General features: G+C 44.5%; 1 protein-coding gene across 1 annotated transcript in view; it reads right to left on the minus strand.

Moving 5' to 3' along the window:
• CDH13 (cadherin 13) overlaps window positions 1-26,869 on the minus strand; it is a 587,120-nt gene that overhangs the window by 368,362 nt on the left and 191,889 nt on the right. Inside the window, 1 exon segment of the mRNA XM_033156828.1 lies at window positions 7,357-7,565. Coding sequence (XP_033012719.1) covers window positions 7,357-7,565 — 209 coding nt within the window.

Here is a 26,869-nt window from a genome sequence, read left to right on the forward strand (position 1 = left end):
TGGTTTATTAATTGAAAAACGCATTTCAGGATGATTATGAGTTGGCGTAAGTGTTGCAATTAAGTCTTTTCTCAAAGCACTCAGGATGGAGAAGAAGGAGCTATTAATCTTGACCCCTTGACAAGGCACACTTACGTAGAACTGGCTGAAAGCATGTCCGTCACCAACAGATTACAGGAACGTATGAGGGACTAATCAATCAAAAAAACATGCTCCTATAAATACAGCCCTGTTGGGCAAGGATGCAGATAAGTTGAGCCAAGCAACCCATAAGTAGTATCATTATGAATGTGGAAATGCAACAGTTATGGGGTTGCCAGGTGCATGCCCAGGGCAAAGTGGCTGATTTTCATGAAGTCCACAGCATCTCCAGATTAGGGCTGCGGATCGAGGACTGTAGAGGTGCTGCCAGTCATGGGAATATTAGAAGCTTCTTCCTACTGAATCAGACCATTGGTTCATCTAGCTCAGGCATAGGCAAACTCCGGCCCTCCAGATGTTTGGGACTACGATTCCCATTATCCCTAGCAAACGGGACCAGTGGTCAGGGATGATGAGAATTGTAGTCCCAAACATCTGGAGGGCCGGAGTTTGCCCATGCCTGATCTAGCTCAATGCTGCCCATACTGACTGGAAGCAGCTTTACAGCATATCAAAGAGGGTTATCTTCCATTCCTATCTGAGGATTGAACCAGGGACCTGCTGTATGCAAGGCAGATGCTCTATCAGTGAGCCATGGCACAGTTTGTGTCAACACTGCTGCACTGGATGGACCAATCAATGGATTGTCTCAGTATAAAACAGCTTCCTATGTTCCTAAGAACACTGTGGACTTGTCAATACTCCCACTTGTCCCATACCTAGAAAGTATGGGTCTGAGAATCCCCCCCCCTTTCCCTTCTCCTTTCTCAGGGAAAACCTGCTCTTTTGTGCTAAATCGGAACAATTGTCAATTTGGAGAAAACCCAAATTTCTGTTTACTTCAGCCCCAGCCCCACACTGGCCACACCCCTCACCAGCCCCACCTTTCACATTTGCCTGGCTGCAAAATGAGTGTGAACTCTGATAACAACTCTTGCCTACCTAGATGGAGGTCAGAGAGGACTATTGTGGTATTCAATGCTAGTCCTACTCAGAGTAGACTCACTGAAGTTAAGTTCATTAATGTCAATGATCCCATCCAACGTGTTGCTGCCAGTCTATTGTACACAGGTAAAAAATATATCTATTGCTCCGTTCACCCCTAGCATGTAGCTGCTGGAAGGTTGTCCAGAAAGAAGTGTGGCCCTCAGGTTCAAAAGAGTTCCTATCCTTGCTGTATTCTCTCACTGTTCAAAAAACACTAAGCAACTTTGCCCCAATTATATACTGACAGTGGGATACATTTCAGCTTTCTAGATGCAACTGAGGTCTCTCTAGTTGCATAAGCCTAATTGTTGATTAAACATATTTCCCTCCTTGCTTAGAGGTGATGATTTATTCGCCCAAGGTTGTGACTCAGAACAAAGTGGAGCTTTCAAAGTGGAGCTCAGTGAGAGCCAAATATGGTGAAGCTATGGGTATGCTGATGAGGAAAACCCACACTAGGGTGCTGTGTCTCCACAGCCCCAATAAATTACAGAGCTCAGCGTTTGGACTGCTTCATGAGGGAAAACATTATACAAAAGCACGAAGGCTAAATGGAATAATAGCAATTGTGTGTTGAGGTTTGATTTATTACGAGGTTTGATTATTGCGAAGTTTACATTTGTTGTATGCAGAGCGGAAATCATGAGAGTGTGGTGTATTGGTTAGAAGTTTGCAGCTGTTGTTTGGGCTGTGATTTGTAAGACATGGATCTGAATTGGTTTCATGTATATATTTAAACAGGATTTGCCCCACTTTTTAGCCTAAAAGGCTTCTGGAGCAGCTTGTATAGATCAGCAGTAAAACAGGCCCTGACCTGAGGCTTACAATCTTACAAGACATGGCACACAAGGAAAAAGCGAGGAAGAGGGAAGAAGGGGGGGAGCAAGGGTCTGGCACCAGTTAATTAAAGTTATAGTTTTAATAAGCACCTGGGATGGAAACAGTTCAGGTAGCTGGCCTCTAGGAGTCGGTTCAGGAGGGACCAGGGCGGATGGTCACTCAGATGGGACAGCCCTGGTTCCCTTCTCTCCCTCTGTTCTGATGGAATGACAATCCCCTACGAGGGGGGACAAGCCCTGCTTCATTCCTATAGTTAGATCTGTTATGAATTCTCTCTCTCAAGCAGGGTTGCTGTTGGGGTAAAACAGGGATGATACCTACTGGGCAAGGAGTTACACAGGGCTGGGCCAGCCACCTAAAGGCTCAGACCCTAGGAAAGGCCAACCAAACATTAGGGGCGTGGAAAACCAGCAGAAGTGCTCCATCAGAGGATCTCAGTGATCTAGGTGGAGCATAAGGAACTAGGTGGTCCTTGAGGTTCTTTGGGGCCAGTTGTTTAGGGCCTTGTGAATTAACACAGGAACCTACAACCTGCAACGTTAACTGGCAACCTGTGAAGACTCTCAGCAGAGGGGTAGCTTGATGACAGCCATCTACTCCTTGAATGGTCTGGCCACTGCGCACCACTTTACAGTCTGCCAAGATGATCAAGAGTCAAGCATTTATTTATCATGGCAATATAACAGTTCCGGATCCAGATCAGATACAAGACCCACATAAAGCACATTACATCAGTAGTGGTTGATCTGCAGTGGATTCACACACTGCAATTTAAAGATGGAATTGCATTGCTCATGTGCTTAACTCTGCACCCAATTGTGTCCATGGTTTCCAAATAATCTGCCATGCAAACAATTGTCAGGATCAAGTCCACTTAGCTTCACCCAAAAACAAAAACAAAACCCTGCATCATGTGCCTCAGGACCATTTGAGGTGTTGTTCTCCAGAGCAAAGTTTCCCTCAGATGGCAGCCCACATATTAAGAGCCCGTTGAGCCATCAGTCATTCCCAGATATGTCAGGTTCCCGCAAATAGGGCAATTTAACAACAGGATTTCACAGGTGTCAGCTACAGCATTCCAACAGGAGCAGAGTCACAGTCAGTGGGGAAAGATTTTCAAGCTTACTTACGCTCTCGTTAAATGAGGTTCCACTACATCTGCAGAATGAAACGCTAAGCAGCAAACCAGCATCTGCCTATTCTTAACCCTACACAATTTTACTAACAAGCTAAGATTCCAGCAGAGCTTTTCTTAGCCAAGATTCATCTTGCCCACAGATGGAGACGTGGCACTGTTTGCCGGCTGACATGTTCTGGCTACAAAGCATAAATAAAAGCAGCCAAGCCTCTTGTAAAATCACACCGGATGAAGTTTGAGAGGCTGGGAACAGACCATATCGAGAATGTGTGTCTGGCAAAGCTTTTAGCCTAGAGAGAAAAACACTCTGTAGATGTAGAAGCTAGAGTGTCAGCAACTGGAGACATCTGTCTTAAAATTAGGGGATTTTTTTCCCCCCTGTCATGCCCCCCCAACCAATCTCCATCAGTTAATGAGAAAATGAATTGCATTTGAAAATGATCACATGGGAGATAACATTTGGGTGAAATTCTCATGGGTAGGGTGCAGGATTTCTGCCATACTTTCCTTACTTTTGAGGTGGTGTTTTGAGCATTCCCCCCTCCCCCATCTCGTTAGTGGTCTGCACACTGCAGTCTTGCCAGGTGTCTGTGCTTCAAATCTGGCCAGGTGGCGGACATAATGAGATAATGCCTCTCAATTGAACACCCCCCCCCCCAAAAAAAAAAAATAATATCAGGAAGAGTGGGCAACTGGGGAGCCTGCAAGGTGCTGGATAAAGGTTTAAGTCAAAGAAGAAGAAGAGAAGAAGAAGAAGAGTTTGGATTTGATATCCCGCTTTTCACTACCCAAAGGAGTTTCAAAGTGGCTAACATTCTCCTTTCCCTTCCTCCCCCACAACAAACACTCTGTGAGGTGAGTGGGGCTGAGAGACTTCAAAGAAGTGTGACTAGCCCAAGGTCACCCAGCAGCTGCATGTGGAGGAGTGCAGACGCGAACCCGGTTCCCCAGATAACGAGTCTACCGCTCTTAACCACTACACCACACAAAAAAAGTGCACACTGCACACATGATGATAGCAAAGCTCAACACATGCTGCTCACCTTTCATGTGGAGTGGTGGTTGCAGCGTGGCGCAGCTTACTGTCAGGCTGGGAAGGACTTTTGCACCCAGCAGAGGATGAAATTTCCTCCTCCACTGGCCGTGTGGTTACTGTGGCTTGCCCTGGCACCAGCTAATTCACAGATGGGCCACTTTGCATGGCCTGAAGAGAGGACTGGAGGGGAATCCTCCCCCCCCCCGCCACCACCACCGCCTCCAGTGTGGTGTGCTCCCTGGACATTCAAAGAGGCCATGTCTGAACCCTATAGCTCAGTCGTAGCTGGATCTCCAAACCTCCCACCCTCTACAGTTTATTTGACCTTCTCTGAAGGTGAGCGGGCAGGTCATGCTTAGCCCTTGCTATGGAAATACTCAGTCATGGTATTTGGGACTTGGCAGGAATTTCCCCTCTAGTCAAATTGGGCCTGTTTGGGGGATTTTGCCTACCTCCTGAGCAATTGTCACAACTTGTAAGCGGATAAGGCAGTGGGTTGGATCCCTAGCCCCACCCCACTCAAAGGAAGTGGGGTACCCCAGTAAAGTGGTCCAGGGTGATATGCTGTCAAATTAGTATACCACCCTTTATCCAAAGATCACAGGGCATAAAAATACAAAATGGGAATGCAAAATAGATAATAAAACAAACAAACCGACACCCCACCCTCCACACACACACATTTAAAAGACCATAGATTGTTTAATCAGTGCAAGGGCCTGGTTATAGAGAAACATTTTTGCCTGATGCCTGGACATCATTTGTCTTCCACTAGAAAACTCAAATCAGTGAATCATAGAAAGCAAAATTAATCATAATGCTTGCAATACAATAAAAGCAACAACAATAGCAATAGTGACAATATCAGCAATAATAAAAACAGTAGCAATAAGAAATCAGAAGTTAGAGAAGATAGCAAACTTAGTAGCAAACTCAGTAGCAGTAAAACAAAAACAAAAAAACAACACCCCCCCAAAAAAAAACCCTATAAACCCCTACATTGGTTTGGCCTCACTCAAAGGCCCCCTTTTTGAGAGTCGGGAAATGGGCCATATAGGCCTCTCTGAGGAGAACTTTTCAGTGCATTGGCACCACAGCAGAAAAGGCCCTGTTCCTTGAGCCCACCGACTAAACCTCAATAGAGGGCCTTAGATGTCAAATGGAGACATACCTGTACTCTATGCAGCTAACTGGAAAAAATGGCAATGGTTTTATATGTACTTAAATATGAATTTCCAGATAGACACATAAAACTGGGCTATTAGAGTAAATGGGGCACTGCCTCACCAACCTCAGATTGCCTTCAGCCAGCCCCCACCTTCCTGCCCTCTTTCTTACAATCATTCCTGGAGGTGGCACTGCCTGTAAGCTTCCTCCTCCTCCTTAGTCTCAGTTTTCAGCAGGAAGGAGGATGAGGACAAAACTATAATTATTTGGCACTGTCTCTCATAGGCTTTAGCTTCACCTACTGTTGGGCTCTCTGCTTTCTATCCCATGAGTCCCAATGGGGATATAACACTGCATATCACATGGCCAGAGGCAGTGGGCTTTCTTATACCAGTTACTAGAACCGCAGGAGATAAGAGTGCCCTTGGACTCAGGTACTGCTTGCGGGTTTCCCCACAAGCATCTGTTGGGCCACTGTAAGAAGAGGATGCTGGGCTAGATGGGCAATTGGCCTGATCAAAAATGGCACTTCTTAAGTTCTTATTAATGTGGGAAACGGAACATGTGAAACTGCCATGCACTGGAAAGAGTGATCCATTCATTCCAACCCCTGTATAGCCTCAAAGGAGGTTCACACGAAAGAGAAAACATGTATCTGCCCACGGAATCTGCATGAGACATTCTACAGATCAAAGTTGAGATCAAAACACATTGGGCTGAGGAAAGAGTTTGAAAAGTTGGCTTAGCCTTTTCTTCCCAGCCAACATTTCTCTTAAATGGAAGATTTAAGTCAAACTACCAAGTCTGCGGGAAATGTGATGAAACTGCCGCCTGCCTGATGAGCTAAATAGTGGAGAGAGACAATGGATCAGTCATCCTTTATAACCTCCTCATTATGGCTTCTTTGTCGTCCTAAATTATAGGTCTGTAAAAAAAGGTACCTGGCGTAATTGTCTTGTAAGTCATTGTCATGACTGCCTCTTTGCTAAATGCCATGGTGCAGAAACGAAGGCTATCTCAGATATTCTTTTGTTATGTGGTTCGATGTGCTGTAAACATTTTGATCAGTTTGCAAAAGGACCTCGATTCTCTGCCACCTCCTTCATTGTAAGACGAGGCTGGATTTAGATTGAAATTGCAAAAAATGAAAGGAGTTGGATATGAAAGGACATAAGAAGAGCCTGTCTGGATCAGACCAAAGGTTGATCTATTCCAGAAACCTGTTTCCTGACATGGGCATCCAACTGTCTCTGGGAAGAGCATCAGGACATGTTGACAATGACCCTTCCCTACTCTTGTTCTCCAGCAACAATCAACAAGGCCTCTATAGCCATCATGACTAGTAGCTAGGGATTGTCTAATTCTTTTTTTCTTTTTTAAGAGCCATCTACGTCAATGACTATCACAGCATCTCAAGGAAGCAAATGGCATGGTTTGACGATATACTCTTTGAAGAAGTACTTCCTTTTGTCTGTCCTGAAAGGGATAAACTGGAAGCAACACAAGCATGGAATACTCCCCAATAACATACCCGCTGGGGCAATCTCAGTGCATTCAGTCAGACCACTTTGGAGTAGTTAAGTATGGAGTGTGGACCTGGATTGATGCCTTTGACAAGATTCATGACTACATAGTTCAGAAAAATGCATGTGATCTAGCAATTGTTGTTCTTTCTTGCAGGATGGGTTACAACATATAAAAACACAATGGGGGGGGTGGAACAGCCCCTCAAATCAGTGAAGCATTCAACACATTACAGGGCAGACACCAAAATCAATTATTTGATTTTCAAGGGTCAGCTGCTCCTGTAACACTTCTGAGTTCATAGTGCTTGGATGCAATATGAACTACTATACCATTTTCCTTTCAAATGTTCTTTCACAATGCAGAGCATAAAATATTATTAATAGTCTTTGGAAAATAACATCAAGGTGGAGTGACTATTCTCTGTTAAAATGGCTAAAGGACATCCCCATCTAATTGCTAGTCCCAAGTAATCTTCCCTAGCGGCAGGAAAACTTTTGATCTACATTTGTTTTAGTCTTACCTTTAAAGAACCTTGTTTCTCTTTTCTGTCGACAAGCAATACTTCTGCTGTATCTTCAGCCTGCGCTGACCGGGCATGAATGAATAAGGTTCTGCCAGTGTCCGATAAATTTCTCAGTGCAACTAAAACCCCATTTGGTTCCACCTTGAAGCCAGGGTTTGAAACTTCAAAGTTCAATTTGTGATTTCCTTGACAATCATCAAATACCACTAGAGAGAGGCAAAAGGGGGGAAAGAGATAGAAACAGGAGCATGAGTGTCCATTAATTATTATTATTATTATTATTATTATTATTATTATTATTATTCCTTCCACACATATCTCAAGGCTATATACAGAATGCAATAAAACAGCAAATAAACAGTTCAAAACTACACAAAAAATAGAAGCAGATAAATTTAAAACAATAGGAACATAAGGATATAAGGATATCCTGCTGGATCTGCAAAAGGCTCCTTCAGTCCAACATTCTGCCCTCACAGTAGCCTGTGGGAACTCTCCAGCAGGACCCCTGCACAATATCACCCTGGCAGAGACCTGTTTGCAGGGAAAGCTTGTAAGAACCAAAATGACTTCATTTGTTTCTGGGAAGCACAGCTATCTCAACAGGACAGTTATTCCACAGAAAAGGGGCAGCCACACTTAAAAGCCCTGCTCCAGGTTACTTCGTAGCAGCATTCTGAGCTCTTTGGAACTTGAAGGAGAGGCTCTTTTAGTGCACTGCAGTGACCTAATGGGTATATTAATACTTGGTTGGTTTATCGTACCTGGTGCCAATGAGCAAAATGGGGGGGGGGGGGAGAGGACAGGGACAAATTTTGATGGAGGGAACTTTTGGCACTGAAATCCAATCTGAATTTACAAGCTTTATGAGTGTCAAAAGGGCCATTGCAGTGAGGGTTTAAGTTCTGAGCACTGGGGTAGGTCTTAACAGCTTCCCAACAATTCATGCAGGATGGACTGTGACTGTGGGACTTTATCAGGATCCAAAGACCTCTGCACAAAAGGATAGGATTTTCGGAAAATCTCAATGTCAAGTTTATCCACACAGATTTCTTCTAATTCCCACCTTGCTCCTTAATTTCAGTGAGAAGCAAGTTCCCCAACAGCACTCATTTTGCTAAACAATATCAATTCCTGCATTGTTATACATGCCACATTATACACATCTTTTGATAAAATTCTGTCCTCATCCTCACCACCACCTATAGCTATCTCCCCCCCCCCTAAATGAAAAAACAACCCAGATGTCAGTCAATTTTCTTTGCAGGATGGTTGGTTCTATACCCTTTTCCAGGACTACAATATCCCTTTGGAGAGATGGGGCAATCTTATAGGGTGGGTACATTTCAGTCTTTACAGAGGACAATCTGCTATCTGAAAAAGTCCCATATTTGAAGGGTGGTCAAGTGCAAGTCTGGTTTAAAGATAAAGGATCCTAAGAATTTATAGGGGCCTTGAAATTACCCATCAACAGTTGGCACCTAAATGGTAGAATGAGAAAGCTCAGTATTTATATTTAAATTGTAATATTTTTTCTCAAGGTGCATCTATTAGCATATGCAAAATGTATGCAAATTTATGCCCTGGTTTGTCCTCTCTTTGAGTGATGCATAAGTGCTCACCCTAATGGTTTATAAGATTCCCAAATGAGCACTCTTGACACTCCAGGACAAAAACACTAGGTATCTTTCACACAGTGAAGTCCAAAGAAGTGAACTATTTTCTAGCATGTGTCCAGAGTGAAATTTATTCACCAAAATATAATCAAAAGCACAGTTAAACAAACTTGAAATATAAGCATCTACTTTGGGAGCAGTTACCCCAGGTTTATAATGTGAGAAACAGCAGGCAAGAACAAAATGTTTTCAGTTAATAATGATATAGTAATCATCCCGGGCTTGGCCTGGGCATCTAAAATCCTTAAGGCTAACAACACAGTGCTGGGTAATAATTTTGTTTCATATTAAGAACCAATTCTGTTTGTTTGATGGAAATTACTGTAGGATGATTGGTTTGACTATCAAAGCGCCTCCCTGAATATATGAATTTCCACACTTCAACAGTGCCATAATTGTTATTGTGTAGACCACTGTAATTATGTTCAGCATGGGCTTTTTCTTATGGAAAGCTTTTCATATTTATGGAATTGAGATCCATCTCTAATAGGCTGCTGATCTGTGAAGCTCTCTCTTTCATTAGATGCAAATGCACCATATATATTTCTAATGCAGAAGTTATGAGCTCAGGGCATTGAAATAAAAGAACAAGACCCGCTTCCTGCTAAACCAGCCATTCCTCAACCTGGATCAAGGGCAACTCCAACTTCCATCAGCCCCAACAGGAATTGTCAGGGGTGATGGGAGATGTAATCCAAAAACTTTCTTTTGCTCCCCTTTCTGTTTTTGTCTAGATTGAGAAGGAAGATTTTCCATGAGGCTTTCAAGCAGCCATCAACATCCTCTCCCATCAGCGATCTTTTAAATGTCAAAATAGCAACAATACACACATTTAAGTAAGACAATGCAATTAATTCTTTTTTTGTAATTTGACAAGCCTTAACAATGGCATGCTGAAAATGTAATGCCCGTGAGGGAAATTCACTATTCAGGGAGATGAGGAGATATTGATTAGATAAAGTGGGATTTGCTATTTCTCCACACCTTGTAATTCAGTGTCTTTTTTTATTGAACTGATATTATTCTGGGAAAAATCAATAATGCACATAAAAAATATAAATGGACACCCATTATATACATATATATATACACACAGTGCAGAGGACCAATTCACCATTCATGGTGGTGCAGAGGCAGCAAAGCACAGCTTCCTGGTGGGTGGGGGTGGGGGAATACTTCTTAGTTCTGGCACTAGAGTGAAATATTTGGCCTCCTGGCCCAATACTGGGTCCAGATCCCAAACTAGTACAGCAGAGGCCTTGGGCACCATTATATTGGTGTATAGTGAAAATGTCTGTGCACCCTTGACATATCATGCCAGTGAGCTGCTGCTTTTGCAGCATTCTAGTCCCCGTGAGAAAGACCTTATACATACTGAGAACACCAGAAAAAATTATGTTGCTGATGACCTACCAGGGAATGGGGGGTGGGGAGAAACACAGGGCTTGGGAATTCCCATTATCCCCAATGAAAATACAATTTAAAAAAAAAAAATCTACCAGTCATATCCAGATGCCTCTATCTGTTTAGTTCATTTATATACCATGTCATATTTCAACCAAAACCTCTAAGTGAGATTATTTCCTTTTCATTGCAATTTATAATGTAAGGGCTACAATGCACAGTTCATATTCAGAACCAAACAATGCTTTCCCCCTCATACAACTACTAATCATCATGATAATTCCACATTTTAAGTAATACAGTTTAAGTCAGGGGTCTGCAACCTTTAAGACCAAAAGAGCCACTTGGACTCGTTTCCGAAGGGAAAAAAAAACTGGGAGCCGCAAAACCATTGCGACATTTAAAACAAATATAACACTGCATATTATTTTTAAAAATCCGATTTAAATTTAAAAAAATGCGATTTAAATAAATAAAAAATCCGATTTAAATTTTTAAAAAATCATTCATTTTTATCCACCCTGGGGACCACTACCAGGTCACAGCCTGATCCAAGGTGGGTTGCAACAGCATACAAATATTTGATTTGTTGTTGTTTTTTTTTAAAAAAAGGAGTCCTCAACTGCACACTTGTGTTAAATGTTTGTCCCATGTCATATTGAAGACGGCTGGCTTTTACAATAATCTTAGTGTCTTTTACCCTTAATATTCCAGACCAGAGGCTATGTTCACCTCTTCCAACCACCTCTCTTGCTAAATAAAGCACAGAATTGCACCAGAGAAGCCTGTGATGTTTGTGCTGACTTGCATACAGGTGGCTGTAGTAGTTCGTAGTGTTCAAACCTTTTTAGGGGAGTTCCCTGCCCCCTTAATGACAATGGCGATAGATTTTGCACATGAACACAGATCCAAGTTAGGACTCCTCTCTTCCACGCCAACAGGTGCTTTGTCAAGGCTCCCCTAACACACACTCAGGACAGAGGAAAAACTGCAAAACGTCCCGGCCTTGCTCCGGGGCGGAGAGAGAAGCGCGCCCGCGAGAGCTCGGTCTGAGGCTGCGAGCGGAACCAGGAGCGAAGGAGGCAGCGGCAGGGAAACAGGCGCCGCTTCCTCGACCATTTTTAAAAAGAGGGCTTCCCCCCTCGCCCGCCACCCGCCGCCCCTGGCCCAGCCCGCAGCTGCCTACCTCGTCGTTGCCTCGACGCAGCAGCCAGCAGCCTTCCGAGAGGAACCGCGGCCAGCCCTCCCCCGCGGTCCCACGACCCAGCCGAGGAGTCCTGGCCTCCAGTGCCCGTGCGGGGACGCGTCTGAAGGCCCCCTTCCTGCCCCCATCCCGTCCCGCCTCCCAGCTGCCTCTGGATGCCGCGGGGTCCCACATACCTGCCGACCCGGGGCTCCCCTGTCCGCCCCAAGGCCGCCTCCCACGCTAGGAAGACTCCCGGAGCTGGGCAGGGTTGGTCCCGCCAGGCAGGCTCGGGGGGCGGCCTCTCCCATAGGCGCCTGCTTCGGAGGCGGAGGCGGGGTCTTCAAAGTTCCCCCTCCCGCTCGCCCAGCTCCATCTCTTCCCGAAGGAGCGTGCGCGCCAGAGCCCTCGGCTGAGCTGCGCCACCTCTACTGCGTCCCCACCGCCTCCGAGCCCCGCTGCCCCACTGTTCAAGGCCAGGTGATCCTGGGTACGCCCCTGAGCAGCGCCCTCAGCCTCCGGAGGGCGGGCCGCCGGCCAACTGGAGGGCGGTCGCTGCCAGCTGGAGAAGTGGGCGGGCGTATCCGTCCCGAAGTCCCGGAGCCGCGGCAGCCGTGTAAAAGAGCCGCATGCGGCTCCGGAGCCGCAGGTTGCTGACCCCCGGTTTAAGTAATACAATTAAATAAATGCCTCTAAAACAATTCATGAACAAGTAAAACAACTATGAACCGCAAAAACCACAACCCCAAAAAACAAAATCGCTCAACCATCTCAACAACCCTCACATCATTCCACCCACTCATTTTTCACTTCCATAAAACACTTTGATGTGTATATATTCAAACTTTTATTTCTGTGCAGACAAAGTTATTTATTTATTGATATCTTCTGTATGGCTCTTCTAATACCCCTAGTCATGCTGCCTCTGCCAAGTGAACATCTTTATTATGTTTAATATGCCGTATGGCTCAGAATAGGCTCCAAAACTCAGCATGAGGAGAACAGAGTCTGTGCCAAGCATCTTCCAATGAAAAACAAGCTATATTTCATTCATCCTGTTGCTCCTTTACCAGTCTGTTGGCATTATGTTCGGCATCAGGTCCTTCAAGAAACTTTGTATATCTGTATTCTACAGTGAGTGTGTGTGTGTGTTTGTAGTATGTGTTTTTGTCTGCCAGTTGACATTACGTGTACTACAGATTTAATCACAGCTCTCCCATGGAGCTGAAAAACTCAAAAGAAAAGAGAATTCTAAGTCTTCCCACGTCTGACCCAAATAATCATTAAAAAACAAAGCAAAACATGACAGCAGCAGATATGTTGAAATCAAATACAGGTCAATTCTCCAGGTCCATAGAGCTGATACACAAACATTGTAGTTTGTTTTCTGATCATTGTTCAGCAATTCATGGAAAGGACTTGAAATATGGGCTACTGTCAGCCATGAACTAAGGATGTGGTGGTCAGAAACTTTGTCTAACATACTGCAAATTTTGGTTCCATCACCCTGAGTCATCTTTAGAACTTCCAATGAATATTCAAGCAAGCAAGCAAAAATAAAACCTTAACATTCTCAAAGACTCTTTGTCCCTGACAGATGGAACACTTTAACACTGATTTGTGTTTGTAGCAGTGGATATTTGCCCTTTGATTCAACTCCCTAAGGATTGAGGCTGTGATGCACAGCAAACTTGGGGAAGGGGTGTAGCTCAGCAGTAGAAAACATGGTTTGTAGGCAGAAGCACTAGCTTAAATCCCCATTCTCTCCCCTAAGTGCTGGGGAGGCCTTCTACATCCCATCAGTCTCATGGCAGCTGCCTGGCACTGTGAACGATATTGGCCGATATCAGAGGTGCCACCTTCTCTGGAGGAATGAGGGGGCCCATGTGCAACTCTGTGCAATGTCCTGATGTCATGGGGGGGGGGGGTTTCCTCTGAACATTGAGGGGCTCTGGCTCCTTCAAAAAAAGGAGGCCTCCACAGTGTCCAAGACCCCAGCAGCCAGCGCCCTTGGCCTAAATGGTCCAACTCAGTATAAGGCAGCTTCCTCTATTCCAAATTTATGGGTATCAATTCCACTTTATTTTGAAAGTCTTACTTCCAATTGTGCTGGATGTGTTGCAAAAGCAGAAGCAACTGGTTCATAGCAAACAAACTGGAGCCCATCATCTCATCTGCTTCTTCTTCATTATTTATATATTTTACATTTACCTTCCCTTAAAATAAATTTAAAACTAGATCAGCAGAAGGAACCAGAACCTCTCAGCCTAGCACCTGCAGCCTGTCCCCAAAATGTAAGGACAGGCATGCCTGGACAATATCTGCAAACAACACTGCAGAAAACTGTAGCTTTTTTGTAGCTTTTAATAGGCTTCCCAAGCTTTCTGAGAACAAAAATCAGCTGGGTTTTGTTTGCCAGATAATTTACACTAGGGCAGGCATTGGGTTTCTTTTTAAATCCTCTCCCATAAACTTTGGTCTGCAGTTTAAGTCACTGTCAAGGTCACCATATTAAACAGCTAATTAATGTGCATCATTCGATTACTCAACCCTTGAGGAATATTTGCACATTACATTCAATGTGTGTGCAATCTGTGTTCACAAATAGTTGAGCCATACACTCCTATGGTTATTTACATATAATGTTCAGTGAGTGTCAGCTCAATGAGTGTCAGCTCTGCAGAGTAAAGCAGTTGAAGCAGTCGAGTAGGCAATGATGGGCTAAGATGATCTCAGAAGTAAACTGGTCCCAAGCTGTTAGGGGGACCTACACCATGTTTCTCCATAAAACATGAAACCCTGATTGTGCAGGGTTCCAGACCATATGTTATTTGTGGGCTCTCCTTCTTCAAACATCAATGCTTAATGCACAGACACTGGAGGATGAAAGTGGGTAGGCACATGATGCTGGATGCAAGACCAATTATATGGCCCTGCGTCCTGTTATGTAAATTGGGAAAGGGGCTTTCAACATCTTTCATACCCCTCTACAAAACTTATTTTTCCTTGAAACTTTGAACTTAACCGCATAGACCTCATCCAAAAATGAAACTAAGGTAGTACTCAATGCGCTTAGACGCAAGGGAGGTCTTCTGTTTTCTTGCATGCATCCCTGGTAAATCATCATTCTTGCCTGTGTGTCTCTGTGCAACCAGTGATACAACCATGGATCATCACCATGTGCATTGACATGAGGTGTGACGGGGGTGTTGGTTCAATTTGCATTTTAATACAATACCTAATGCACACATTCTGCATCAACAGTGAACTGCTATGCAACTAACCTTCAAAATCGACACTTCTACAGAAGTTGTAGTAAAAAAAAATCCATTTTTAAAAGTGTTCAGTAAGGAGTCTTGTTAGGCAAAAATATGCACAGAACTGCAAACTTTGGCAAAAATAATATGCAAAGGGCATTATATATATATGGCAAAATGGCTTGTAAAAATGTGTGCTTTGGAGAAAATTGCACACAAAATGTATATATTTATAGAAATGCACATTAAAATGCTGACTAATTTTGATGCAAACTGGTGTGGTGATCTGAAATTAAAATTGGAAAACAAGAACCTAGGAGAAGATGAAGTTGACTAATTCATTCATGTGCAATTGAGAGTGCTGCTGTTAGTGATGCTTCACAATGGCAGGCATCATGTGGGTGAAATAATTTCTCCTCGCTCTCCCTGAAGAACTGCTTATGCCTGACTCTGCCATTACTACTCAAACCAGCCAGAGAAACATTAGCTGGCACTCGGTGGGAAGCATTCTTTAAAAATTGCACAAAATGAATGGGAACGCTATTTATTCCAAAGGGTAAGATATTTATCTTAAGAAGCATCACCAAAAATGAAAGCCTTTGTCTCTCACCACCTGCAGCGTAAGCGATACCAGAGCATTATTTCCAAAGTGCTTGCTTGTTTTGGTGATAGTACATGATTCATCGTTTATGTAGCAAAGCAAAATGAAAGTGAGTAATAATCGGAGCCTGGTCTGCAGTATTTTCCTTCTCTTTCAAAATTGTGTGTGTGTGGAGGGGGGCGGATAAAGATATTTAAAGACCTGTGACAACAGAAGCCCTGAGTAGATAAACTTGCATTTTCACAGCTCTGCAGAAACTTCAACTGTACTGAATTGGGGGAAGCACATAAATAAATGTCTTAGTAAATACAAATGAATGATACATTTCTCCGGTTCTGATCATAAGCATTCCTCCCTTTTAATTTGGCCCCATTTTCCCTCCTCCCCAACTTTCTTATGTGTCCCTTCTTTATTTGTTTCAGGTACAATGACCGTTCCCCACATCAAATGGGGGCGATGTTTGCGTGGTCGCGTGCAGCTCCCTGGACTCCAGTGTGACTCCTGGTAGTTCGGGCTGGTGTCGCCTTCCCCCAGGCAGGGATACCTGGGGTTTCCACCTACCTCAGTTAACTGCCCAACCCCCCCCCCCCCGGGAGGCATTGCCAGGGGATTGGCCAGGTAAAGGGGAGGGACAACCCAGTCCACACAATAGAAGGTGTAGCCTACCTGGGAAGCGGTAGTCAGGGCTCCAGAGCTTCTCCCACCCTCCACTCCCTCAATTAACACTTATTTTTGCAGGTTAACCTCTTCTCCACAGGTGCTGCTATGTCAAGGTGGCTGCTGAAGGGCCTAAAAGGAATTTCCCTGCATTGGCAGGTTTTGCCTTTCCCAAAGCAAAACATTCACAACTTTGGCAGTTTCAGGCCTTGGGCGGAATCCTTTAGTCATCTTCCCAAATTGGGGGGGGAGCGTGGGGCGGTGACTCCACGCCCCCAGTGCAATGGCGATACCAAGGTTCCCCATTAAAGGGGCCTTGGGGGGAGGCATTAGCCATACACCGAGAGGTTGTCACTGCTCTCCCCAACCAGTGGCAACGAACGGGGGCAGGCTCTCTGCTTGAACATATGTTCTCCAGAGCCAGCCCAATCTACACACATTCTGGATAACCCTGAAGTTTCCCAGATCCCTGGCTGGGGACTGGGAAGGATAAGCCCAATGCTTGAGCCAAGGTCTCCCTACATCTGAATCTTAATAAAGTTGTGGCCAATTTTAATCCCATGGCACGTTGACTTGTATCATTATTACACTCAGGGGTCACCTGGGGTTTGGGAGATTCCGCCTGTCCACACAATAGGTCTGAGCTGAACTTTTAGCTTGGTGGGGGCACCCAAAATGGGGTGGAGGATTGTTACAGTAGGCAAAATGTTACAGGTTTCAGAGGGTCATACTGTACTGATGTAGGTGAACAATGGAAATAGGAACATAGGAAGAGCCTGCTGGATCAGGCCGGTGGCCCTTTAGTCCAGCACCCAGTTCTCACAGTGGCCAACCAGATGCCTGTGGGAAACGCTCAAGCAGAAACTGAACACAAGAACACTCTCCACTCCTGTGGTTTCCAGTAACTGGAGGTTGGGTAGTTTATCTGGCAGAGCATGAGACTCTTAATCCCAGGGTCATGGGTTCGAGGCCCAAGTTGGGTCAAAGATTCTTGAATTTCAGGGGGTAGACCAGATAGTGGTCCCTTCCAGCTCTACAATTCCATGATTCTATGGTAGTTAGAAGCAACCACTGCTTTCAACTGTGGAAGTAGAGCATAGCCAGAATGACTAGTAGCTATTGACAGGCTTCTCCATAGTTTGTTACTCTCTCTCTCTCTCTCTTAAAAGTCTTATTCTTGCTGGTGTTGTCAACGCTCCACATAGCAGTCAATGGTAATTGATTTATTTAGGCAATTTTTACACCACTTCGTGTATATGTGTGTGTGTGTGTGTGTGTGTGAGTGTATAATCTCCAAGCTCACTAAAATATCACAAATTAAATACAACCCCCCCCAAAAAAAAATCAGTTAAACATTCCGCATTTTAGAGCAGAACAGATAGCACTTAGATAAGGAATCCTCTTAAACATCAATATAGTCTGAAACTGTTAGCATATGGTGACCACTAGTGGATCCAAAACACAGCAGAGAGCACCCAAGAAAATATACAGTGAAAAATTTGTGGGTAGCAGCAACACTCTAACTTCTGTTGCTATCTCCTCAACTTAAGTCCACACTAAAAGATGGGGGCAAAAATTGCATACACCCAAACCCTAACTTTTCCCCATAGGGGAGTTGCTGCAACCCCTTGGCACCTCTTTTCTGAACCTTTGCTAGTTCTACAATATCCTTTTTGGGGATGGATGGATGGATGGATGGATGGATGGATGGATACGAAAGAAAAAGAAAAGGTAGCTTATGAGTTAAATATGAATCTATTACATACATAAAACAACTTTAAAATGATGGTTTTATATAAAAATAATAGCATAGTTAGGGGCTTTTTGTTGTGTTTTTGTTCTTGTTTTTATTATGTAACTTGTGTTTTTTATTTTGTTATTATATTTTATGTTTGTATTTATATGCTGTGAACTGCCCTGAGATCTTCGGATGAAGGGTGGTAGGCAAAACAAACAAACAAACAAACAAACAAACACTCTCTATATGTAATGACATTGACAAAATTGAATACACATTAATATCCATTTTTTTAAAAAAATTGTTGCAGCACATCATAAAAAATAATTATACCTTCTGAAAATATGCTCATATTGATGTTCTGTATGTTCTTGATCTACCACTGAAGAAGACTTGTTAGTTGAAAAGTGTCTGACTGGGGGTGTTCCGTGCATTGCAACAAACTACATTTGATTCCATCAGAGCTAAGCCTAATAGCTACAAAGTGACACAACTTATCTTTTAACATTGACTCCCATCTTAGGCTCAGACAAGTGCAGCTGCTGAGAACAATTTCATTAAAACTGTGCCATGTTGTCTTGCCTTTCACAGCCATTCCCAACGTGGCTTCTGTTCACATCAAACATTGCCTTTGATGCTCCTCGCACAAAGAACCTCTTCTGCTTATCCAGCAAAAGAGCCACCAGGGGGCCAAGGGAACCTCACCAGCCAGAACCATTGAAAAGAAATTGACACCCCCCCCCCCCCCATCCTATACCCAACACACGATTGCTAGGTAGTTTTTCCTTCCCAACAATCACCATATTCACTCGTCGAGTTCACATTCTCAAAGTTCTCACAGAAAGGACGAAGAATTTGTTCCAATCCTTTACGATGGGACTGCAGGATATGCCTGTAAACATGCCCAGTTGTGGGGTGGAAGTTGATTTTTCCTACCAAAAGACATCCTTGTCTTCACTATATTTTGATTGGGTAAACATGTTGATTTATTGTTTGCAGATCCTCCACTTTGTTGTATTTTAAATGAATATAACATTTCCCCTCCAACCAAGCTTTGTTTATGGAGTCTTCGTTATAGGTATGTTGGCAATGGCACCCATGAGATATAAAGCCCATCTGATCCCCTGCTGAGTCAGGGCATCTCAACGGCTCACCTAGAAGGAACAGTGCCACTAGAAGTTAAAATCAGACTACATGTGAGCCCAGAGATGCCTCCAGAATGCAGTAGTAATAGGAACAGCATAGGAAGTGCCTTATACTGGTTCAAACCATTGGTACATCTTGCTCAGTGTTGTCTACACGGACTGGCAGTGGCTCTCCAGGATTTCAGTCTTTACCAGCCCTATATGGAGATGCCGGGAATTGAATCAAGGAATTTCTGCACGCAACGCTGATCCTCTGCCACTGACCTACAACCCTTACTCAATGGAGAAACTCATAGCAACATGGAAAGGTGTCTTATACCAAGTAAGACCATTGGTTCCTCTAGCTTAGTATTGTCTCCTTTGATTGGCAGAGGCTCTTTGGGGTTTCAAATGGGATTGGCTGGAAATGCTACAGATTGGTTCAGTGACTGACAAGGCGAAGCCCCCTCCCCCCATTGGCAAATGTCCCAGTGGCATCATAAAGCACCCAAGGAGACCAGAGTTTTCACTCTGCACTTCTTGCCTCTTCTAGGTGAAAGAGGCCCATTCGGGAAACTTAGCTTGAGGGCCCCCTGAAGCTAGAGCCCACATTTCATGACCAGTCCTTCAGAGCTGCGCCTCTGACCTCATTGAGGAACAAGATTTAGCCCCCCTTATCAGAGACAACTGCTTGACTAATAGCTTCTTATTCTTCTGCATTAGAAAAATCTTAATGATTATCATGCTAAGGAAGCTTACAGAGAAAAGATACTAATCAGTCTGACTTGGCTTGTCATTGCTCATGGTTATAAACCTATTATAAAGAATGAATCACTGGAACAGAACTCTCCCCCTTCCTACTCCTCCGCCCTTCACCAGCTTCTCTTATTTCCCTAAAGCACTAGAGCACAAGTCTCTTACGGCATTAGTAAGTTACAGGTAGGTAGCCGTGTTGGTCTGCCATAGTCAAAACAAAATAAAATAATAAATTCCTTCCAGTAGCACCTTAGAGACCAACTAAGATTGTTCTTGGTATGAGCTTTCGTCTGAAGAAGTGTGCATGCACACGAAAGCTCATACCAAGAACAAACTTAGTTGATCTCTAAGGTGCTACTGGAAGGTTTTTTTTGGGAGGCATTAGTAAGTGATGGTGTTGCTACATACTGTTGCCTTGCTCCATCTGGGTTGCACTTTGCTACTAGCTAAAGATATGATAGTGACATCCACACAGCAAATAAGGACTTGCAAGCAGTTTCTTTTTGAGAAGGGATGTTTAATTGATGCATATCTGCATCCTCAAAGCAACTCTGTAGGCCTTTTAGGCTGGGATTTATTCAAGACACAGTTTCACAATGACCTTTCCTCCTACCCATCAGATGGAGCACAACTTAACATGGCAGATAAGCAAGGAGTAACTTTGAGAGAAATCACAAGATTGTTGGGTGAGTGATGAGTCTGTGTTAAGTCTCTGGAAGACTGTGTTGCAAGGAGTGGTGAAGGACCAAGGCAAACAAGTGGTCAAGGACCAAGACAAACGTTGGTACAGGGTGGGGTGTGGGCAATGGTGGACCTACATTTTGGGGGCCCTGAAGCTTGAACTGTTATGGGGGCTCCTTCAATGTGGTTGTTTACAACAACCTTTACAGCATCTGTGCTAATGACTCTCAAACTCTGAGATTGTTGAAATATATACAACAAAAAATAATCAATTTAAGTTGTGTGACTCTAATTGGATCTATTAGACCAAAAAATGTTTAAGCAATGCGGACTAAAGTTGATTCTGGGACCCCTCCAGGATTAGGCACCCTGAATCCTAAACTGCAATAGTTTTATAGTAGATCCGCCCCTGGTGGCAGGGTGTGTGTGTGTGTGTGTGTGTGTGTGTGTGTTATGAAGCTAGAAGGCAGATTTACTGAGCTGGGGAATTGGCAGAGTGAAAGTTTTGGCCTCTGTGATGGGTCAGCATTTCCTAAGTCAAGGTAGAGCCTGGGATATGTTTAGTTTTCTTGGGAATTGCAGAGATGCTAAAATAGGGTCAGAGCATTTTTATCAGAAAGGGAGATTTTCACAACAGGTTTAATCCCAATAACTGTCCCATCAATAGATGCACCACGTGAGCTCTTTGGAAGAGAAGAGTGGTGTCCATGTTGTAGCAACAGTAGGACTTGGCTGAAATACCCCCAACTATTTGCCCCAAGTTACAGGCAACAAACAGCCTTCTACCCTGCACCCTTTAGAACATGTTTTTGCAGGGGGGAGGGAACGCAGATAACAACAAAATGTTTGACCTATTTATCAGGGCATCATTTGCTCTTCCTACTTGGGGCCACACACAAACACATCTACTTACAACATAGAAGATATGAGAATTGGAGTAGGATCCACCATACATCCATGTATCCCATCTCTGGGTAGGCTTCAGGAACCATGACATAGTCAATGCAAAATGATGGCAATGTGCTGTCACAAAGCCAAAGCAAAGCAAAGCCATGTCAGGAAGCAAAACCAGGATCCAAGTGTTGCACCAGCAACACGGTAGCAACACTGATGTTATTCAGGCTTTGCACAAAGGTTTGGAGACCCCAAAGCTTTGTTGCAGCACACCTCTTGTGAAAAATCAGATGCCTTTCACTGTTCAACTAATGGCATGTGGATAAGGCTCAGAAAGAACCAAAGAACCCCTAAAACAATCCAAGGGAGTGAACTGCAGACTTCATTCCATTTCCTGGGGGTGGGGGAAATCATTGCTGCCCAGTGTATAAAGAGCTGAATTTATTAAAAAGTTTTTGCTCCATGACAACGGCCATGTAAACATCCACTCTCAATGTGTCATGTACTGCATCATTTTTTTTTTACATCCTTGCTTCAATTAAGGATTCCAATTCAGTGTGTGCATACACACGCATACACACACTAACTGTTTATTATTCTACACAATGGTGAAGCATCAATTATCCATGGGAACATTTTAACCTTCTGTTAAAAATAACTGACAGTGGCTAATCTGAGGTTTTAAAAGATAATTTGGGTGTGCTGTTAGGCTTTCTCCAACAGCTTTGAGAAGGGAGATCATGGTGGGATGCAGTTGCAGCGGCTGGCTTCTTTGCTTGTATAATTTGACAAACATGGAAAAACAGCACACAACAAATAATTTGTTTGTCCACAGTTTCTGGTTTTCAAGAGTATATGGCCTCTGACAGTGCAGGGTCCAATTTAGCTATTGTGACTAAGGGTTGTTGACAATTTTTTTGTAAGAGCCCTGTGCGACGAACCTCCACTTCAGACTCTCCCCTTGTTACTAAGTAATATTTTTAATCAGGTGTTCTGGGTCAAATTACCATGCACCCCACCTGTCCCTCTGAGGTCCGTCTGTTATTGCCTTTCCCTTTGATTAATAAACTGGGAATTTCTTAGTAACGGGAGTTTTCCTGTCCAGCGGCCGTGGCCGGTTATATCCACTGCTCTGGGCTTCGGGGGTTAACCTCTCCTTTGCCTATAGTTCGGGGCCTCTCTTTATTAGATCCCCTCACTATATCAGTTGGCTAAGCCCTCTTAGCAACTCTGTGGCAATACCAGGTTTTCCGCCCGCTAGCCCCTCCTGAGGGAACTCTAGGACACAAACTATCGCCTTTCAGATTAGTCTAGCCCTTTTCCTGAGTTTCCCTCCTCACGAGCTTATATACCTCGCTGGACCAAAAGAACGACGATATTTCCATGGCTCAAAAACAAGAGATCTTTATTTAGTACAGAGCATAACGGTTTCAGTATAGGTTCATAAGCTTAGTTTCTTAACAGTGTAGATTCTTCTTTTCATCAACATTAACACATCTTCAACAATCCTAACCTAACCTAAACCTAACCTCGCCCCACACCCTCCTTCTTCAGTCACCACTCTCCAACCCTCACACACACACTCCACTCCCTTCTAACGGCTGCTCCCTCCTTTTAAATAGCGGAATGTCCCGCCTCCCAAGGGTGTCTGCCACTCAAACTGGGGAGCCCGTTAACTCTCAAAATCCCGTGGGTCTCAGATCTGATTCATTACACCCTGTTGTATGAGACAAGAACAACACACAGTGTCCAACCACATGCCTCTGGGAAGCCCAGAAACAGGGCATGCAGACAATAGTCTTCTCCCATGGTTCCTCAGCAAAAGGTACTTGAAGATCTACTGCCTCTGAACTTTCCACACAGGCATCACAGCATCCTTTTCAAAGGCATCCAAGCCAAATCTGCATCTCCAGAAAATTCCATAAGGCACGGTGGAATGCTACACAGATTTACTCAGAAGTAAGCCCCAATGCATCCTAGTTAACTGGGATTAGGATTGCATCCTTAATTTCACATGGTCATAGGCATATTGAGGCTCCCTTGAACCTTTGGAAAGGAGTTGTATTGGTGCCACCCCACCCCACCCCGCCTTCCTTTGTGCCCTTGGCAAGGGTGTGTATCAGTGCCTCTAAAGCTGGGAGAGACCATGCACCTGAAACTCAAATTGGTTGGTTTTTTTTGTCACTTTTTGTGCTTCACCAGTGACTTCTTCCATGGCCATCGGGGTCAGCCTGCTCTTCCTCCCCTCCCCTCTTCCTCCTCAACTGGTTCACCTGTCTGCCTCCCTCCCTCCCTCCCTTCACTGCTTTCTCTGCTAGCCACTCCAAGATGGAGTGGAAAGGTGTGATACTTGCACCCCGCCTGCAGCTTTGGGGGGGGGGCAATCTGCCCAACCCCTAGGTATACCCCTGCACGCGGTGTGACCTTTTCCCCATTGTAGGCCCCAAAGAGTCTGACAATCAGTCTCACTGAAATGCTTAGGATGCACTTTCCAATTTGCTTTGGGAAAGTTGGGTAAAAAAAACCCTCAAGCGAACAAACCTGACACAGCACTTTTGTTAATTTGTCAGAGGCAGATGAAAGATAGCCCAACTCCACTCAGTCCCAGCTAGGGATCTTCCTCCATTGTGTATCCCAAAACGTTGTACATGCCCATCGGCAAAATGTTCTCTGACATCCTCCTAAGATTAGTTTTCCAGTTACCTAACGACAGTTCAACTTAATTGCCAAAAAAATTTCTCCTAGAGGGGAAAAAAGGCAACAAGCAATCTATAATTTTGCATAAATGCCTTATGGCCAATTCCAATTTGTGTTTAAATAAACCAGAAATGGCATCCTGCTGGCCTAGCCTCATTAGCACATTGCCTATAGAGCAATAGCTATGCAATATTAATACAGCCTGCGTGACTCCCCTTTGACAAGACTGTATCTTACAACTATTTAAAAAGAAAACACATGTTGATAACCAGCAATCAAGACCTCTGTTTTTGAACCTCATTATAAGGGCTGAATTAAGGGTAGGTGTGGGTGTTATGATTGAACCATTTGTTAGTTCCACATCATGCAGAAGAGGGGAGTTGGGACCAGACATGTTATTTTTCCACCCAACCTCTGTATACCCAGCACGGAGCTGCAAATGTCATTCCTGTGGATGGCTCCTCTTTATGTGTTTTACACATAGGAACATGATCTTCCAGGGTCTCTGGATACCCAGGGGTAACATAGGAATCGGGCCACTGGGCCATGTAGTTTGGTACTGTCTATACTGACTGGCAGTGGCTTTCTAGTATTTCCAATTTGTGTCTCTCCCAACTCTACCTGGAGATGCCATAGATTGAATCCAGGACCTGTCACATGCAAAACAGATGGCCTGGGAGTCAGACTCTGATGCTGAACCTGAGGGATCCCAGCCTGCACAGGATTCCCCGCCTCCAGAACCAGCTGAGCCGGGGCCAGACCTTGAGCCTGAAGGATCCCCACCTGTGCTGGATCCCCAGGTGCAGGCATCAGCAGAGTCTGCTCTGGCTCCTGATGGGAGGGAGGACCCATTGCCTGCAGGTGCTCCACTCCCATCCTCTTCAGAGGAAGCTGAGGCAGCCCCTGGGTCCAGTAACCCACCAGCCTCTCCTGAGCTGCAGAGGCTCAGGACAGAGAGGCGAAGGGAGCTAAGTGCCTACAGGAGGAGTGCTCGCCTCCAGGCCCGGAGGAGAGGCAAGTCTCCGGAGGATCGGGGCTGCCCTAAGCATAGGGCCAGATAAAAGCCAGCCAGACCCAGCCCAAGTTGCGTGAGCGTATGCTCAACCTACAACCTTGTGCCTGAACCTGCCTTGGACCTTGACCTGCTCCCTGCCTTGCTCCCTGCCGGACTGACCTCCTTTGGACCCCTAGACCCAGGACTGGACTTGGACCTCGCTTCACGGACAAACCCTTGGGGCCAGCACAACTACTGAGCTACAGTCCTTCTTTATGTATAGACCTCACAAAGCACACACAGAGATCTGGAAGCAAAATATGCAATCAGAATTCAGTTCACCATCTCCCCACTTACATGCATGCATTGAATGTGAGCATAGTGTCTGGATATGGATTATGGACAAAACATTGGCATGTAGCCACTGCATGAGCATCTGTGCACACTGCAAAAAGTAGATGTTTCTGTCACACATACGGAGTCTACATACGTATAGTCATATACAGCAGGAGAGGCAAACCTGTAGCTTTGCAGATGCTGCTAGATTCTAAATCACATCAGACCTAATCACTTAAAAGGGCTAAACCTACTAAGCAGGTAAGAAGAGCTTGTTGGATCAGGCCAATGGCCCATCTAGTCTGGCATCCTTTTCTCAAAGAGAGCAATCAGATTTCTGTGTGAAACCCACAAGTGGGACCTCAGAAGAAGAGAAGTGGGAAGCCTTATGTGGTTTCCAGCAACTAGTATTCAGAAGAATTGGTATTGTTTCCAGTTGTGGAAGCAGAGCATAGCCAATGTGGCAAGTAGCCATTGATAACCTTCTCCTCCATGAATTTGTCCAATCCTCTTTTATAACCACCCAAGTTTGCCACCATCACTGCCTCCTATGGGAGCGATTTCCATAGTTTTATCTTTTTGCTGCCTGAGTATGGATGGGTTATAAAAAAAGATAGGATTTAAAACAAATCCAAAGCATACCAAACTACCAATATCTCTCTCTCTCTCTCCCTCACATTTACACACACCAGAGCCTGCAACTTCTGTGTTTCATAGTGTGAAATACTGTTTAGTCAACTTGATACTGGCATTATGTAGAACATAAAAGGCCTTTGACTTCCCATGTTTGCTCCTTGCATACTAAAAGCACATCACATTACCCAAGGGCACCTCAGGGAATCGGAGGCTTTTTTTTTCCAAATGTTACTTCTCCTGTACATCTAGCAGCTTTACCCAAAGCTTAGAAGAAAATAATTATGCAAAACTCAATGTTGCACCAAACATCTAACACTTTTCATTAAAGCTACACTTTATTTCTTGTTGAATTGGATTTTCCAAGTGACACTTTTTTAAAAAACCAAACCCTTCCTTAATAGAAATAGTTTCCCCACTCCCAATTTGTAGTGCTGATATTCCAGAAGCCTAAGCAACGTTCTGATATTGTTTCCACAGTTACTTGAACAAGTCATCCTAAATACATTTGTTAGTAAACAGCAGGCCTGGGTGAATAATTTATAACCATTCAGTTAGTTAATTTGGTTTTACTTTTTCTTCCAATAACAAGCTGACTGTTCGTTCATGAGGTTTTTCTTTTCTATTTAAGAGGCATCAGTTTGCTTTCAATTATTTATGAATGTCTGTCAATGTCTCCCCCCCAGGGGCGTCGCTAGGGGGGTGCGGTGGGGGCGGTACGCCCCCGGGCGACAGGGGCGAGAAGCGGCGGGTGGGGGCGACAAGCGGCGCCCCTCCCGCCACTCCCCAGGCAACGCCGGTCACCCCGGGAGCAGCAGCGCTGCACGGACGGGGTGCTCCCTCGGCCGTGCGCTGTTGCTCCCAGGGCGACCGGAGCGA

Source organism: Lacerta agilis, chromosome 8 (genome assembly GCF_009819535.1).
Source record: "Lacerta agilis isolate rLacAgi1 chromosome 8, rLacAgi1.pri, whole genome shotgun sequence".
In the NCBI taxonomy this organism is placed as follows: Eukaryota; Metazoa; Chordata; class Lepidosauria; order Squamata; family Lacertidae; genus Lacerta; species Lacerta agilis.